Source organism: Tachyglossus aculeatus, chromosome X1 (genome assembly GCF_015852505.1).
Source record: "Tachyglossus aculeatus isolate mTacAcu1 chromosome X1, mTacAcu1.pri, whole genome shotgun sequence".
Taxonomy (NCBI): Eukaryota; Metazoa; Chordata; class Mammalia; order Monotremata; family Tachyglossidae; genus Tachyglossus; species Tachyglossus aculeatus.
The window spans coordinates 6,512,138-6,531,208 of NC_052101.1; the positions used below are offsets into that span (position 1 = coordinate 6,512,138).

The 19,071-nt window shown below is 40.7% G+C and overlaps 1 protein-coding gene across 1 annotated transcript in view; it reads right to left on the minus strand.

The window, feature by feature from the left end:
• The window catches only part of SNTG2 (syntrophin gamma 2), a 161,703-nt gene that overhangs the window by 128,807 nt on the left and 13,825 nt on the right, over positions 1 to 19,071 (minus strand). The window contains exons 2-4 of the mRNA XM_038771653.1: positions 9,845 to 9,943; positions 1,811 to 1,863; positions 641 to 778 (exon numbers count right to left, since the gene is read on the minus strand). Coding sequence (XP_038627581.1) covers positions 641 to 778; positions 1,811 to 1,863; positions 9,845 to 9,943 — 290 coding nt within the window. The remainder of the gene's footprint in view (positions 1 to 640; positions 779 to 1,810; positions 1,864 to 9,844; positions 9,944 to 19,071) is intronic.

The following is a 19,071-nucleotide window of genomic DNA, read 5'->3' on the forward strand; positions in this document are numbered from 1 at the left end:
TTTTGCAAGAGTCTCTCCATCCTGACCCATGCGGGACAGGGACTATGTCCAATCTGATCAACTTGGGCCTTCCCCACTGTTTAGAACAGTGTTTAAAACCTAGTAAGTGCTAAACAAGTACCATTAAAAAAAAAAGTGTTTTCCCTCCACTGTCATTGAAAGCAATTACTCTCTCCACACTTTTAGATCTTTTATAGTACGTAACTGGAAAATGCTAATCTTTCATATTTTACTATCTGTGATGTATTTTTTTTTGTTCCTATTCTTTAGAAAAATAAAGATACTTCAGTACTTCATTTGGTACTTCAATACTTTCTGGAAGGTAGTGATGTAAATTGTCAAAAAAAACTATTTTCTTTGGCAACATAAGGCCATCCATTATTCAGGATTGAACAAAATCTGTGGTACTTCCTGAGATGAACCAAATGTTGTAACTAGTCTACTTTTGGATACTGAACCTTTTCTGGAGTGATGTTAAGTGTGTTAGAAAAAACAACCCCCAATCTTCGGCCTAAATTCTGTTCTTTTCATTACACAGTTTACTGACTATTTTTCAAACAGTATGGCTTCATTTTTCCAGCATGGTATAGAAGCAAATAGAGAGAGATTACCAGAAGCAAATGACTATAAAAGGACTTACATTTGCACTATGCTTGCCGCCAGTAACACAGACGACATCTTGTTTTTGAATAGTTAATACTTCCTTTGTAAGCTTCAATCGGATGTCATATGCATTTTCAGACTCCTCATCATATAATAAAGCGATACCAGTTTTAATCTATGGAGAAAAATCAACATACAAAACAGATTTTTCAGTATAATATTTTTATAATTACCAGCAATGAACTGCTTTCTCTTCCATAGCTCTCAGCAAAATAATAGTAATAATAATGGCATTTGTTCATTCATTCATTCAAATTTATTGAGTGCTTACTGTGTGCAGAGCACTGTACTAAGCGCTTGGGAAGTACAAATTGGCAACATATAGAGATGGTCCCTACCCAACAGTGGGCTCACAGTCTAGAATTGCTTACTATGTGCCAAGCACTGTTCTAAGCATTGGGGTAGATAGAAGGTAGTCAGGTTGTTCCATGTGGGGCTCATAGTTTTCATCCAAATTTTACAGGTGAGGTCACTGAGGCACAGAGAAGTTAAGTGACTTGCCCAAAGTCACACAGCTGACAAGTGACAGAGGCGGGATTAGAACCCATGACCTCTGATTTCCAAGCCCATGCTCTTTCCACTTAGCCACCCTGCTTCTAAAATGATGTGTTCAGAGACTTGTCAAATATAAATGGAAGATCAGCATCTACTTTTTAAACTGTATGGAAATGAAGGCAGACAGAAGCAATGTCACCTCATGGGCAGAGCACAGGCCTGGGAATCCAAGAACCTCGGTTCTAATCTCAGCTCTGCCACTGGCCTTTGTGCACTTGGGCAAGCTATTTCACTCTTCAGTGCCTCAATATCCTCATCTGTAAAACAAGGATTAAATACTTGTTCTGTCTTGTATTTAATCTGTGAACCCTACACGGGACAGGATCTGTGTTTGACTAGATTATTATGTAGCTATTCCAGTATTTAATACAGTGCTTGGCACACAGAAGCATTTGACAAGTACCACAGTTATCATTATCAGTATTTATTATTGTGTTCATGAAGGAAGAGAGTGTCACTGAATGGTTTAAGCTGTTTTTTCTTTTCCCCTCCCCCAGGCCGATTCATACAATTTTCCTACAATGAACTGCTGCTGAAGCCTGAAGAAGCCTTTAGATCTACAAAGTGGATTAATTCACCTTCTCCAAAATACATTCTTGGTTTTCTTTTTTGTTTTGCTTTGTTCGTCTGTTGGGTTAACAGCATCTAAAGCAGAACATACTTTAGATGGTCATTGGCTCATTTCAGGGAAAGTGGTTGACACGCTTAGTAGATTTGGTCTTTGGCAACTACTAAAAAGTTTGACTATTATGAAGAGCCTCTATTTTACTCCACATTGATATGTCTGGGTGCATCAGAACTGTTTGTCATGAGTATTTTCCCCCATCACTATTGCTACACAGCAGCAATTTGTTGATAGGGAAAGGATCTCATTAAGATAGCATTCATTGTGACAATGGACTCTAGGTTGCAAGGAGCCTGAAATTATGCTCGTCTATCTGTGGTACTCATTGTTGCCTATTCATTCATTCATTCAATCGTATTTATTAAGCGCTTACTGTGTGCAAAGCACTGTATTATGCATTAAGTAAAGTTCTTTTGTTTCATCTCTAGGTAAGTACCTGTCACTAGTTCCTTCTCCCCCTATTTATTTTTAGATACTGCGCCCACCAAGGGGCAGGGACTCTGTCTAATTCTCACCTGTCTATTCTTTCCCAGCATTTAGTACAGTGTTTTCCATGCAGTAACCATTTAAAAAATAGCAGTACTACTACATTTATTTATTTATTTACTTATATTAATGTCTTTCTCCCCTTTTAGACTCTAAGCTCATTGTGGGCAGGGAATGTGTCTGTTTGTTGGTACATTGTACTCTCCTAACTGCTTAGTACGGTGCTTTGCACACAGTAAGCACCTAATAAATGTGATTGAATGAATGAATGAATGAATACTACTACAAGGCTTCTCCAATTCTTTTGCTACCAGACAGATCATTGTAAAGTAATCTTAAGCTCTTGCTACACTCTTCTGGGCAGAAAAACTTTAAAGCCTTACTTTAAATGAATGTCTTTTCAAAACGAGTCATCGGAGATTTATAATGTATCATTAGCCCATGAAATAGGGTCTCCCTCTATCAAACAAAATAATAGCCTAAGAAACTTTAGTTGAAGAGAAAATGAACTGGAACATTGTACGATGTAAAATGATCTTTCACATCAATTTTCATGTATTACACCGGTGGCCCTCTATCTCAGATAAAAATATCCCAAGCACATTTTGGGAAGTAGTCTATTGAATACATGTTGAATTATTTTGTTCACTGGAATTTTACCTATGAGTTAAAGCAATTGCTAAATTATCTACGTTTCACTAGTCCAAGATCCTGCATGTAATACAGTCATTCATAGGATTATCTCATCCGGAAATGTCTAATGTGAAAATATAATTATTGTTATGGTATTTGTTAAATGATGACTATGTGTCAAGCACTGTTCTAAACACTAGGGAAGATAACAGTAATAATAATAATAACAATAATAATAATGATAGCATTTATTAAGCGCTGTGTGTAAAGCACTGTTCTAAGCACTGGGGAGGTTACAAGGTGATCAGGTTGCCCACGGGGGGCTCACAGTCTTCATCCCCATTTGACAGATGAGGTGACTGAGGCCCAGAGAAGTTAAGTGACTTGTCCAAAGTCACACAGCTGGCAACTGGCAGAGCCGGGATTTGAACCCCTGACCTCCGACTCCAAAGCCCGTGCTCTTTCCACTGAGCCAAGCTGCAAGTTAATCACTTTGGGTACAGTCCTTGTCCCACAGTTTCAGTAGGCGAAGAGGTATTTAGTCCACATTATGCAATTGAGGAAACTGAAGCACAGATAGGTTTAGTGACTTGACCAAGGTTATACGACAAACAGTTGTCAGAACCGAGATTAAAACCCAGTTCTTTGGACTCCAAGGCCAATGCTCATTCCAATTCTTCTACTTTTATTATGTCGCAGTATTTACTTCTGATCCCCTCTCAGGGTTGGACCTGGAGAGTGTCCAGTTTGTACATATTTATTTCTCTATTTATTTATTTATTTTACTTGTACATATCTATTCTATTTATTTTATCTTGTTAATATGTTTGATTTTGTTCTCTGTCTCCCCCTTCTAGACTGTGAGCCCACTGTTGGGTAGGGACTGTCTCTATCTGTTGCCAACTTGTACTTCCCAAGCGCTTAGTACAGTGCTCTGCACACAGTAAGCGCTCAATAAATACGATTGATTGATTGACTGATGGATTGACTATGGGAGGGAGAGTCAAGCAGAGGCCTGTCCATTCCATTCCTACCTTGGCCGGTGGCTAGCAAGTGGAAGGCAATCGGCTACAACTCAAAACTCACCCATTCTGGACAGCAGCACTAATGGAGAGAGTCGAGGGCAGGAACTCAAGTTTATTGCGTGGAAGGAGGCAATGGCAAATCACTTTTGATTTTTACCAAGAAAACTCTCTGGATCCACTACCAGAACAACTGTAGATGAAGAGCGGGGTGTTCTGGGTGAGATGTGTCTATGAAGTCGCTATGGTTCAGACACAACTCGACAACATAATAATAATAATAATAATGACATCTATTAAGCGCTTACTATGTGCAAAGCACTGTTCCAAGCTCTGGGGAGGTTACAAGGTGATCAGGTTGTCCCATGGGGGGCTCACAATCTTAATCCCCATTTTCCAGATGAGGTAACTGAGGCACAGAGAAGTGCCCAAAGTCACACAGCTGACAATTGGTGGAGCCGGGATTCGAACCCATGACCTCTGACTCCAAAGGCCGGGCTCTTTCCACTGAGCCACGGTGAACCTGGTTTACCTTCGACATAATAATAATAATCAGTCAATCAATCGTATTTATTGAGCGCTTACTGTGTGCAGAGCACTGTACTAAGCGCTTGGGAAGTACAAGTTGGCAACATATAGAGACAGTCCCTACCCAACAGTGGGCTCACAGTCTAATAATAATAATAATAATAATAATAATAATGGCATTTATTAAGCGCTTACTATGTGCAAAGCACTGGTCTAAAGTCCCATGGAAGTCTAGGTTTTTTCTTTCTAAGAAAAAATTCGTAATGCTAACTTAGAAAAACTTCAGGTCTTTTTTTTTTTTTAGTTCCTTCCTTTAAACACCGTTCACTTAGGCACCCTTGACTGATCTCGGGAACGTAGTAATTGTATATTCACCCAGTAGTTAAAAAGGACTAAATGCCTTCATTAATTCAAGGGTGCTTTTCTGTTCAGTCTTAACGGGGCTTACATATGTTCAACATCCACTGTCTTCAACGAGATTTGAACTCTCTAATTGTCAAATCAAAGTAGGTTGTGTGTCTAATGTGAAATGAAATTACATCAGAGTTCAAAAATTTGATTTCCTTCTGGGAACTGTAAGCAATGCTAGCATGCAGATGATGGGCATTTAATGAAACTGAAAACTGGTTAGGAATTGCAATAGCAACACAGTTCAAAACTCATTTTGTCATATCGGGAGAAGTACTCAATACTCCAAACTGATTTTAAAATGCTTTCAAAAAGCTACAACTGACCACTGGTTTAAAGGCTTAAAGAAGCAGCTTTGCCTGGTGGAGAGAGCACGGGACTGGGAGTCAGAAGACCTGGGTTCTAATTCCGCTTCTGCCGCTCATCTGCTGTGTGACCCTTTCTGCCTCAGTTACCTCATCTAGCGCTTAGTACAGTGCTCTGCACACAGTAAGCATTCAATAAATCCGATTGAATGAATTAATAAAATGAGGATTAAGACTGTGAGCTACATATGGGGCTCTACCCCTGTGCACTACGGCCTAGTGAATAGGAGATGGGCCTGGGAGACAGAAGGATCTGGGTTCTAATCCCAACTCTGCTGCTTGTCTGCTGTGTGACCTTAGACAAGCCACTTCACTTCTCTGTGCCTCAGTTCCCTCATCTGTCAAACGGTGATTAAGATGGTGACGCTTATGTGGAACAGGTTCTGAGCCCAACCCCAACAGCATAGCGTACAGGATAATTAATTAATGAATTAATGATGGCATTTGTTAAGCTCTTGCCACGTGCAAAGCACTATTCTAAGCTCTGGGGAGGATACAAGGTGATCAGGTTGTCCCACGTGGGGCTCACAGTCTCAATCCCCATTTTACAGATGAGGGAACTGAGGCACAGAGAAGTGAAGTGACTTGCCCAAAGTCACACAGCTGACAAGCAATGGAGCCGGGATAGAGCACAGGCCTGAGGGTAAGAAGGATCCTGGGTTCTAATACCGGCTCTGCTACTTGTCTTCTGTGTGGCCTTGGGCAAGTTACTTCACTTCTCGGTGCCTCAGTTACCTCATCTGTAAAATTCATTCGATTGTATTTATTGAGCACATACTGTGCACAGAGCACTGTACTAAGCGCTTAGCACTGTATGAGGATTGAAACTGGGAGCCATATGAGAGACAGGGACTGTGTCCAACTCGATTTCCTTGTGTCCACCCCAGAGCTTCGTACAGTGTCTGGCACTTAGTAAGCATTTAACAAATACCAAAATTATTATTATTTTTGGTTATCGCCCCCAGCCCTTAGTACAAAGCCTGGCACATAGTAAATGCTTAATAAATAACATATAAAGGGCTACCCTCCTGGTCTTTAATAATAATAATAATGATGATGATGATGATGATGATGATAATAATAATAATAATAATAATAATAATGGCACTCTTCTAATAATAATAATAATAATAGCATTTATTAAGCGCTTACTATGTGCAAAGCACTGTTCTAAGCACTGGGGAGGTTACAAGGCAATCAGGTTGTCCCCTGTGGGGTTATCCCCATTTTACTGATGAGGTATCTGAGGCACAGAGAAGTTAAGTGACTTACCCAAGGTCACACAACTGATGTAGCAGAGCCGGAATTCAAACCCATGACCTCTGACTCCCAAGCCTGTGTTCTTTCCACTGAGCCATAATAGTAATAATTGTGCTCTACACAGTAAACAATAAATACCATTCATTGAATGATTAAATTGTGGCATTTGGTAAGCATTTACTACATGCCAATTACTGTACTAAGCGCTGGGGTAGGGACCAGGTATTCAAGTCACAAACAGCTCCTGTTCCGGCTCACATCTTTGCTTCCCCCAAACTAATCTTATTTTTAATGAACCTTGCTTTCAACTCTCCCTGCCTGGGAGAACAAGACCAGTTTCGAACCACGCTAAAACCCACAGGATATTCCATCATTTTCATCATCTTGTTTTTCCTTCTGCTTTCATGGGACATATACATTGCCTGCTTCCCATTGGATTTCCAGCTCCTTAAAGACAGGTGCCATGTTGTTTATTGTATCACAGCGCTCTGCTTGAATTAGGCACTAAAGAAATCCATCAGTTGATCATATCCATCCCCTTGCCCCCTCCTACCTCACCTCCCTTCTCTTCTTCTTCAGCCCATCCCGTGCCCTCCACTCCTCTGCTGCCGCTAACCTCATTCCCGCCTGTCCTGCCATCGACCCCCGGCCCACGTCCTTCCCATGGCCTGGAATGCCCTCCATCCGCACAGCTGCCAAACTAGCTCTCCTCCTCCCTTCAAAGCCCTACTGAAAGCTCACCTCCTCCAAGAGACCTTCCGACACTGAGCCCCCATTTTCCTCTCCTCCTTCCCATCCCGCCTCTGTGAGCCCATTTTTGGGTAGGGACCACCTCTATATGTTGCCGACTTGTACTTTCCAAGCACCTAGTACAGTGCTCTGCACACAGTTAGTGTTCAATAAATATGATTGAATGAATTAATGAATACTTGCTGAGCACTTATTGTGCAGATCACTGTACTAAGCACTTGGGAGAGTACAATGTAACAGAGTTGGTCGACAAATTTCCTTCCCACAACAAACTTACAATCCAGAGGGAGGCAGATAGTAATATAACACCATGGCTCAGTGGAAAGAGCCCGGGCTTTGGAGTCATAGGTCAGGGGTTCAAATCCCGGCTCCACCAATTGTCAGCTGTGGGACTTTGGGCAAGTCACTTAACTTTTCTGGGCCTCAGTTACCTCATCTGTAAAATGGGGATTAATGCCTGATCACCTTGTAACCTCCCCAGCACTGAGAACAGTGCTTTGCACATAGTAAGTGCTTAATAAATGCCATTATTATTATTATTATCTACCCCAGTGCTTAGAAGAGTGCTTGGCACATAGTAACTGCTTAACACCATCATTATCATTGTTATTATATAAATAAATGAATTATGGATATGTACATAAGTGCTTGGGGGCTACGGGAGGGTGAAAAACGAGAGTAAATCCAAGTGCAAGGGCACTGCAGAGGAGGGTGGGAGAAGAGGAAAAGAGCGTTTAGTCAGGGAAGGCCTCTTAGAGAAGATGTGCCTTTAATAAGGCTTTGAAGGTGGGAAGGGTCATTGGTCAGTGCGTTGCATAACTCAGAATCGAATGAAGGAATATTTGGGTCACTCCTTGTGGATTATAAAACATTATTTAACATTTTAAAGGTCATGAACATTCACTCCATGCATTTCTTTCCTCTTTTCAACATCAAAAGTAGACGGAACCTGGATGACGATGATGATCCCCACCATAAGCACTGATAAAAATGTAATCATTTTCTTCCAAGTAATGACAGTTCCCATATTCTATAAGGAGAGACTTCAAAATACTCAGCTCTAATGACAGATTGGGGTTACCAGTTCAGAGAATAGCTATTCTTCCTACAATTTTACTGACTTCTCATGCAAAACATCAGCATTCAACTAATGTCCCATGACCTTCAATCAATCAATCAGTCTATCGAATATATTAAATGTTTACTGTGTGCAGAGAACAGTACTGGGCACTTGGGAAAGTACAATGCAACAGAGTTAGCAGACACCTTCCCTGCCCATAATGAGCTTACAGTGTACAGACATTAATATGAATGTTAGAATAAGAAACAACTGCTACCAAAGTGCTTTGCACATAGTAAACACTGAACAAATACCACAAAAAAACCCAAAACAAAACAAAATACACTGACGAACTTCCCATTTTAAGGCCATCCTTTGTTTCCTAGGTAGGATTAGGTTGCGGTTTTGCTACAAGATTAATGCTCTGACCTGTTGCTTTTCATGTAGATTAAGAAGTTACCCAAGAGGCCAACAGCATCCTGCTTTTTTTAAAGTATTTATTAAGTACTTACTATGTGTCAAGCACAGGTCGAAGTGCCGGGATGGATTCAAATTAATTAGGTTGGAAACAGTCCCTGTCCCAAATGAGGCCTATAGTCTAACTAAGACCTTGAATAAAGACTTTCAGGTAATCACTTAAATAGGTAGAAAGTATGAATCCTGATTTCTCAGAAGGTTATTGTTGCTTAATATTTTAATCTATTTAACCTATTCGTTTAACATCTGCTTCCCTGATCTAGACTGTAATATTCTTGAGGGCAGGGATCATTTCTAATAATAATTATGGTATTTGTTAAGTGCTTACTATGTGCCAAGCACTGTTCTAGGCGCTGGGGTAGATACAAGGTGATTAGGTTGTCCCATGTGGGGCTCAGAGTCTCAATCCCCATTTTACAGAGGAGGTAACTGAGTCACAGAGAAGTTAAGTGCCTTGCCCAAGGTCATACAGCAGACAAGTGGCAGAGATGGGATTAGAACCCACAACCTCTGACTCCCATGCTCCTGAAAATAGGCCATGCTGCTTCTCTAATTTTGTTGCATTCTCCCAAAGCACTTAACAGTTATTATTTATGGATTGATTGATATAGAGCACTAAATGAATACCCAAAGATTTCAAAGATGTCACTGATTACCATCTTGGAATTCTTGGATTCACACAGTTACCTAGGACTGGCAAAATTATAGTTAGAATCCTTCTGGACAAGACTCTAAAGAATATAGTTAACCAACATAATGTGGAATCAAACTGAAACCCAGCATGAAAGATATGGTCTTTGTAGCACCTCAGAAGTCCTCTGATTTCCATTGTGTCTAAAACTAAATTCTGAGAGAGAATCCCTTTTAAATTGTGCTCCTTGAAAATATGCTCATACTTCTACTGAAACGTTGGCATAGTCTCCCTTTCTAAAATCAACAATGTAAAAGGCAGCCAGGAATAAATAGGAAAATTTCCTTCATTCTAGGAGAAAGCATTGTAGCTTTGTAGCACCTTCATCCATTTCTTTCAACGACTCTTCTGCTTTATTAGTTAAATGAGCCCTATATAAATTAGCAACTTTCATTACTTCAGACTTAACGTTAAATGTTTCTAATAAGGATACAAAAGATTGTTTCCTTTTCAAGAAAATGACCTATTTTTATTTTTCTCTCTTTCCACTCTTCATTAGGCACAAAGCATACTCTTTCAATTTTTAGTTTATCAGAAAGCTTTATGTTTATTTAAAACATTATTTAATAGTGTCGATCGTGTCATTTGAATTGTGAAAAGTCTTTCAATTTCTGCCATGAAAATTGCAAATTTATACTCCCTTTCTACTAAAAGCTTTTTTAAAAATAGATCCAAAGTAAAATGTTGGCATTTTCTATTAATGTCATTAGTCTTGCAACAGGAGTGATTAACAGCTGCTTTTGCAGCTACAAGATCTTAATGATTAGAAAGTAAGCAATAATGTCTTGCTTAATTACTGTAAGCACAGTGTGTCACTAGCTAATTGGATATGATTGATTATTGTCATCCTCATGTGTCTCTCAAGGTATGAAGTAAAAACATTTACATTCTCTGCAGAGTTCAGTATAAATTCATTAAGTGAATTTTTAATTATGCCAGGTAAAAAATGTTGCTAAGCAGCGTCAATAACAGTGTTAGCTCTGTGGTGGCTAATAAGCTTGCTAATGATTTTAAAGAAATGTAATGAGTGGCAGAAGAAAGGATAAAACAATGATTTTATAAATCCAAAAGTTCACTCTAAACCCTATTTGATTTACAGTGTAATAGAGAACCTCTTTCTCTTTTGTAAAAAATAACCAATGGGTTAATTAATTTGCTAATTCTATTATCCTGACCACTGTGAAAAGATGAAATTTGGTAGGTAGGTTATTTTTAAGGAAAATGTGTTAATTCCTTCTTCTCTGAACTCTTTCAAGGAAATCAAAAAGTGACATTTCAGGTATCAGAGCTTCAGTACTACATAATAAACAGAAGAAAATTTTACTTAATTCTTGCATTTTATCAGGTATTCGTATAACATACAATCAATCTATGGTATTTATTGAGTGCTTACCATGTGCAGAGCTCTGTACTAAGTGTTTGGGAGACTACAATGCAACAGAATTAGCAGACGCGTCCCTGCCCATAATGAGCTTACAGTCTGGAGTGCGAGACCGACATTAATACAAATAAATATGTAATTTATGATATATAGTTTAAAGGTATGAACACAATTGCTGTGGGGTTGAGGGTGGGGTGAATATCTAATACCCACTGCAGAAGAGAGAGAGTTGAGGAAAGAGGTGAATCAGAGAAGGCCTCATAGAGGTGGTATGTCCTTAACATGCAGACACTTTCCGCACAAAACTAAAGAAAGATTAATCCTGGAAAGGAGCAACTGAATATCAAAAGACAAAGACAAAATAGCCTCTTTGGGTCAGATCTCTGCGTCTCTGGTACAGAGAGAATTTTAAGAAGACCCTGAATGATTAAGCATCCGCAAAATTTGAACTTCTCAATAAAGAAATTCTGGGCTATGGTGCTGTATGTGCATATACATTTATTCTCCAGCAGGCCAGAACTTGTTGATTCCAGGATATCAAATGTGAAAAGAGGGTATGGAACCGGAACCTCTTATCCTTCTAATAAAATTTTGGTGATTTATTGCTTAATATCATTCAATCATATGGATTGAGTACTTACTGTGTGCAGAGCCCTGTAATAATAATGATAATAATGATGGCATTTAATAAGTGCTTACTATGTGCAAAGCACTGTTCTAAGTGCTAGGAAGGTTACAAGGTGATCAAGTTGTCCCACAGAGGGGCTCACCATCTTAATCCCCATTTTACAGATGAGGTAACTGAGGCCCAGAGAAGTTAAGTGACTTGCCCAAAGTCACACAGCTGACAATTGGCAGAGCTGGGATTTGAACCCAGGACCTCTGACTCCAAAGCCCGTGCTCTTTCCACTGAGCCACGCTGCTTCTCAATGCTTAACTTGAGACTTAACTCTGTACTAAACGCTTAAACTAACAATCATCCAAACAGGGACTGGAACCCTAGACATTCAGAATAAAAGTCAGATGCTCTAGTTACTGAGATATATTGAAAGGTTAACCTACATACCTTACAGAGAAATCAATCATCGATTGATGATGATCCTATCCCATCTCATCCTATCCCGACTGGATTACTGCATCAGCCTCCTCTCTGATCTCCCATCCTCCTGTCTCTCCCCACTTCAGTCTATACTTCACACTGCTGCCCGGATTGTCTTTGTGCAGAAACGCTCTGGGCATGTTACTCCCCTCCTCAAAAATCTCCAGTGGCTACCAATCAATCTGCGCATCAGGCAGAAACTCCTCACCCTGGGCTTCAAGGCTGTCCATCCCCTGGCCCCCTCCTACCTCACCTCCCTTCTCTCCTTCTCCAGCCCAGCCCACACCCTCCGCTCCTCTGCCACCTCCTCACTGGGCCTGGTTCTCGCCTGTCCCGCCATCGACCCCCGGCCCACGTCTTCCCCCAGGCCTGGAATGCCCTCCCTCTGCCCATCTGCCAAGCTAGCTCTCTTCCTCCCTTCAAAGCCCTACTGAAAGCTCACCTCCTCCATGAGGCCTTCCCAGACTGAGCCCCCTTTTTCCTCTCCTCCTCCCCATCCCCCCGCCCTATCTCCTTCCCCTCCCCACAGCACCTGCATAAATGTTTGACAAGATTTATTGCTCTATTTATTTTACTTGTACATATTTACTATTCTATTGATTTTGTTAATGATGTGCATCTAGCTTTACTTCTATTTATTCTGATGACTTGACACCTGTCCACCTGGTTTGTTTTGTTGTCTGTCTCCCCCTTCTAGACTGTGAGCCCGTTGTTGGGTAGGGACCGTCTCTGTATGTTCCCAACTTGTACTTCCCAAGCACTTAGTCCAGTGCTGTGCACACAGTAAGCGCTCAATAAATATGATTGAATGAATGAATGAATAATGGTATTTATTGAATACCTACTGTGGGCAGAACACTGTACTACACACTTGGGAGAGTACATTACTACAGAGTTGGTAGACATTCATTCATTCTATCATATTTATTGAGGGCTTACTGTGTGCAGAGCACTGTACTAAGCACTTGGGAAGTACAAGTTGGCAACATATAGAGACGGTCCCTACCCAACAGTGGGCTCACAGTTAGAAGGGGGAGCCAGACAAAACAAAACAAGTAGACAGGTGTCTCTGCCCTCAAGGAACCTACTGCCTAGAGGGAAGACAGGCGTTAAAATAAATTACAGATGTGGATATTTGTCCTGTGGGGCTGAGGCTGGGATGAATATCAAGTGCTTAAAGGGTACAGCAAGTCTAAGTGCAGGTGCGGGAGGAGAAGAAATTAGGGCTTTGTCAGGGAAGGCCTCTTGGCATCTTCTACAGTCCTCTAGACTGTAAGGTCACTGTGGACAGGGAACATAACTGTTTATTGTTGTACTGTTCTCTCCCAAGCGCTTAGTAGAGTGCTCTGTGCACAGAAGCTAGATTTTAGAGGACTGCACTAGAGAAAGTGGAGGCAGCGTGTGTGGATAACTCACTCAAGCGGTTTGGAAAGGAATGGAAGGAGAGAGATGGAACATGGTGTCAAGGGGTTTTTTTTTTTTTAGGACGGGGTGACATGAGTATGTTTGAAAGTGGTTGGGAAAAACCGTTGGAAAGTACTCACTTTGAAGACTGTGGAAGATGGCCATCAGGAAAGGAAGGAGAGAGAGGGCAAGTATTTCAATAAAGTGTGAAGCGATAGAGCTAGAAGCACAGATGAAAGTGGTAGATTTTGAGAGGAGGCGAGAGATCCCCTCTTGAATTACTGCTGGGGAATATGAGAGTCAAAGAAGGGACAGGAGGAGGGAGGGACTGGAGAGGAGATTTGAGGGAAATCATCCCTCCTGGTTTCAATTTTATCAATAAAGTATGTGACCACGTCATTAAGGGCAGGGAATGGAGGAGGTTGGGGGAAAAGGAGGTTGAGGTGAGAGTTAAAAGTCTGAAACAGCCAGAGCTTGGGAGTCAGTAAGGATGGAGAAAGAAAAAGAATTCATACCTTGGGAATTTCACGTTACTTATGTCAGTTCTAGCAAAAGAAAAATCCAGATTCCTCCATTTCATAACCTTTCCCTTTAAAATGAAGTTGGGGAATTTACTCGTTTCCATGACTTTTCACTTCCTAAAATTTTAAAAATTCAGAAAGCTTTTCCAGTTTAAACTCAATTATCAGTGTAATGCTGCACAGGACCCCTATTGGCAGTGCGTAGGTGGAGGAAAGATCCTAAATTCATTAGTGATGGTTCATTTAACCTCTCCTATTAGATTTAAATTATTTTTTTTTTCTATCATGTCATTTCCAAGTTCCTCCATACCTTTAGTTTGGTTGGCCCTAAATAATAGCTTGAGGTGGAGAATTGGGGTAGGAAGAAGAGTAAGGTGGAGAAACAGACAGACTTTTTAGAGAATATTTTATCGAAGCTGGCAAAAAAGGCAAGAGGCTTAACGGCTCATTTCTAATATCACAAATAGAACGGCATGAAAACCAATAAAGCCACGGTCCCGTGGACACAATAGAAAAAATGAAGAGTTTCTATTTCTGAATGCAAGGGAGGTATTTATTTACTTCATTCTTTTTACAGTTGTAGGCAAGCAAACATAAGAAAATGGTAGCCAAACCTAAAAAAGAGCACCAGGAAGACAGACAAACGATACCACGTAAATAAATGAGCAGCAAATAGTTGTCTGATTGCTGCCATTATTCTTTCCCAATCTAAGAGACAAAGGCAGTTGAGAAGAAATCACAGTAACCTAATAACAGCCCCAGATAAATGGTCTAGTGAATTGGAAGCTCAGCTAATCTGATGTTAATTTAAAGGCTACTGTCTTGCATAACATAAATTGTTGCCATCAATTAACCGCTACCGAATGTTTTATGCTGTCGGAATGATAAACTAGACCTATAAGCTCTGCATCGAGGATCTGAAATGTTGAATAAGAGCAACTCTACCCAACTCAGTTACTTCTGAAAAAAAAAAATCAGCATTACCACAGACGGGTTATTATTCAGAATTCTATTCTACTCTGTTGAATGAGACCTTAAAATAGATAGATAATATCTGCAAATGGACATTAAAATTCTGCCAAAGTGTACAACGTAGTCTTTTGGATTTTTCTCTTTTTTTGCACTCCTTGATGATGATGCATGGCAGTGATGTTGAAAGTTCATACCCGTGATGTAAAATAAGATGAAAGGAACTCCAGAACACTGGGAATAGCAGAATCAAACCTCATTTGGATTTTTAGATTTTTCCAGTATATACCTAAATTGTGAATATGCAAATTGTTAAACCTCCTATGAAAGATTATTTTTCTCCTAGGTTTGGTCCACATTTCTTTTGCTATGCTGTTTCCTGGTCATAGCTTTAAACTATATCAATACTCCCTGTTTAAACCTAAATTCTGCTGCTATATGAAGAAGTTAGTTCTTCTCTCAGGCTGTGAACTCTATGAGGCCAGGGAATGTGTCTGCCAACTCTGTTGTATTGTACTTTCCCAAGTGCTTAGTACAGTGCTATGTACACAGTAAGCGCTCAGTGAATACGATTGATTGGTTGATTGATTCACATCATTCCAGTTCTTTACCCAACCTCCTCTTCTCTTCTCCCACTCTCTTTTGCATCACCCCAACTTTATCCCTTCATTCATCCTCCCTCCCAACCTCACAGCATCTATGTATATATCTGTATTCATTTATGTATATCAATGTCTGTCTCCCCTGTAGACTTTGTCCTTGTTGTGGGCAGGTAATGTGTCTACCAACTCCGTTATATGGTACTCTCCCAAGCGCTTAGTACAGTGCTTTGCACACAGTAAGCGCTCAATAAAGACAATAGAATGAGTGAATGAACCTCTGTATTTTAATTGGTTTGACACGTTCTGATGGCGTTAGGCAGATAATTCTCTCAAATGTCACTAGCACTTCAAGAATGATACATGACTACAATCTTCAAGCAATTCTCTCAATTACTAATACGTAATTTCATTTGGAAAAATATGTATCAAAGCCCAATAACTATGGAGCCCTTAAGATGAGCTTCTGAAGAAACCATTTTATCAAAATATCAATTACTGAACCAAGGTGAACTGAGATTTCAACTTTCACACTGTGCCTTCATCTCGCCTGTCTCACCACCTACCCCTGGCTTGGATTGCCCTCCCTCCTCAAATCAGCCAGACAATGACTCTCCCGCTCTTCAAAGCCTTATTGAAGGCCCATCTCCTCCATGAGGCCTTCCCAGACTAAGCCCCACTTTTCCTCATCTCCCACTCCCTTCTGCATCGCCCTGACTCGCTCCATTTGCCCTTCCCCCCTCTCCTCCCCAAAGCACTTATGTATATATCCGTAATTTTATTCCATTATTATTATTATTATTTATAGAGATATCTATTTGTACTGTTGTCTGTCTCCCACCTCTAGACTCTGAGCTCGTTGTCGACAGGGATTGTCACTCCTCATTGCTGTATTGCACTTTCCCAAATGCTCAGTACAGTGATCTGCACACAGTAAGCGCTTAATAAATGATTGAATGAGATAAATAAAATTTTCAGTATCTGAACAAAATCAGACACCTGTCTGACAGACAAATCCCCACTTCTTTTCCATGATCTAAACTACAATGGATCAATTTGTTGGCTGATTGGCTATAATGGGCCCTGATTCCTGCCTTTGGCTGCAGATCGTACCAGAAAACAGCATGGCTCAGTGGAAAGAGCCCGGGCTTTGGAGTCAGAGGTCATGGGTTCGAATCCCGGCCCCACCATATGGCTGCTGTGTGACCTTGGGCAAGTCACTTAACTTCTCGGAGCCTCAGTTCCCTCATCTGGAAAATGGGGATGATGACTGTAAACCCCACGCGGGACAACCTGATCACCTTGTATCCCCCCCAGCGCTTAGAACGGTGCTTTGCAGATAGTAAGCGCTTAACAAATGCCATCATTATTATTATTATTATTAAAACAGGCACTCTGAGTCAGGGTAGTGCAGAAGGGAGTGGTAGAAGAGGAAAGGGGGGCTTAATCAGGGAAGGCCTCTTGGAGGAAATACAGTGCTTCGCACACAGTAAGTGCTCAATAAATATGATTGAATGAGTGAATGAATGAATCCAGAACAGGTATATTATAGTCCTGTTTGCATTTAGGGCAGTAAGACATTACTGCTGTTTACTCAAGTGACACAATTAATAGTAAGAAGATTTCGGAAGAAATCAATCAGTTGCATTTATTGAGTCCTTTCAGTGTGCAAAGCACTGTACTAGTGTTGTGAAAGAGTTGGTGGACACAATCCATGCCCACTAGGAACGTAGAATCTTAGGGGAAGGTAGACATTAAAATAAATTACTGATATGCATTTAAATGCTTGTTTGATTTAACTGTTTGTCAGTTGTCTTTTCCTTAGAAAGACACCTCCTTTTATCTTAGGGGAAGAAGGACAGTGCTTTATAAACATTGACAACTACTGGCTTCAAGCTGAACATTTAGGATAATGGGTTTAGAATGACTTCATTAATCATTCTTACTGATTTTAGATAATGTGATGTTTCATTACAGGCTATCAGTGAGTTCATGTTTGTGAAAACAAAATTAGCAGTCGCATTTTCCTGATTATAAAGTGTAGTGTCTTTCCACATTGTTTTGCTATGTAGGCACACACATAATAATAATAATAATAATAATAATAATAATAATAATAATAATAATAGCATTTATTATGTGCTCACTATGTGCAAAGCACTGTTCTAAGCGCTCTGGAGGTTACAAAGTGATCAGGTGTCCCACCGGGGGCTCACAGTCTTTAATCCTCATTTTACAGATGAGGGAACTGAGGCCCAGAGAATGATAATAATAATAATAATGGCATTTATTAAGCACTTTCTATGCGCAAAGCACTGTTCTAAGCACTGGGGAGGTTACAAGCTGATTAGGTTGTCCCACGGGGGGCTCACAGTCTTAATCCCCATTTTACAGATGAGGTAACTGAGGCCCAGAGAAGTGAAGTGACTTGCCCAAAGTCACACAGCTGACAATTGGTGGAGCCAGGATTTGAACCCATGACCTCTGACTCCAAAGTCCGTGCTCTTTCCACTGAGCCACGCTACCCCCCACCCCCCCACCCTTCCACACACGCATACACACACACACACACACACACACCCTTCCATGTGCCTATGGTAATCATTCATTATTCATTTCAGAAGATGCGGGTAATCATTCATTTCAGAAGATGCCTCTAATGAGGAAAATGTGACTAAAACATCAAGCAACAGAGGATCAACACACCCTTTCTCACCGTTTACAAGCAAGGATATATCCTGTGCTAGGAAATGATAGTGTTTTTGACTCTGCCTCCTTTCTTCCCAATGTCTGCTGTAGTGGTCTTCCCCAGCCAGTGTTTTCCTACAACCAGTCACAGGCATTTATTGAGCACACACTCTGCACAGAATACTGTATTAAGCTCTTGGGAGAGTACAGCAGATTAAGTAGCAGCGTAGCTCAGTGGAAAGAGCACGGGCTTTGGAGTCAGAGGTCATGGGTTCAAATCCCTCTCTGCCACTTGTCTGCTGTGTGACTTTGGGCAAGTCACTTCACTTCTCCATGCCTCAGTTCCCTCATCGGTAGAATGGGGATGAAGACTGTGAGCCCCCGTGGGACAACCTGATTATCTTGTAACCTCCCCAGTGCTTAGAACAGTGCTTTGAACATAGTAAGCGCTTAATAAATGCCGTTAAAAAAAGTAGATCTAACACTTGCCCTCGAGGATCTTCCAATTGTGTCTGAGATGGTTTGTCATCATATCATCATCATCAATCGTATTTATTGAGCGCTTACTATGTGCAGAGCACTGTACTAAGCGCTTGGGAAGTACAAATTGGCAACACATAGAGACAGTCCCTACCCAACAGTGGGCTCACAGTCTAAAAGGGGGAGACAGAGAACAAAACCAAACATACCAACAAAATAAAATAAATAGGATAGATATGTACAAGTAAAATAAATAAATAAATAAATAGAGTAATAAATATGTACAACCATATATACATACATACAGGTGCTGTGGGGAAGGGAAGGAGGTAAGATGGGGGGATGGAGAGGGGGACGAGGGGGAGAGGAAGGAAGGGGCTCAGTCTGGGAAGGCCTCCTGGAGGAGG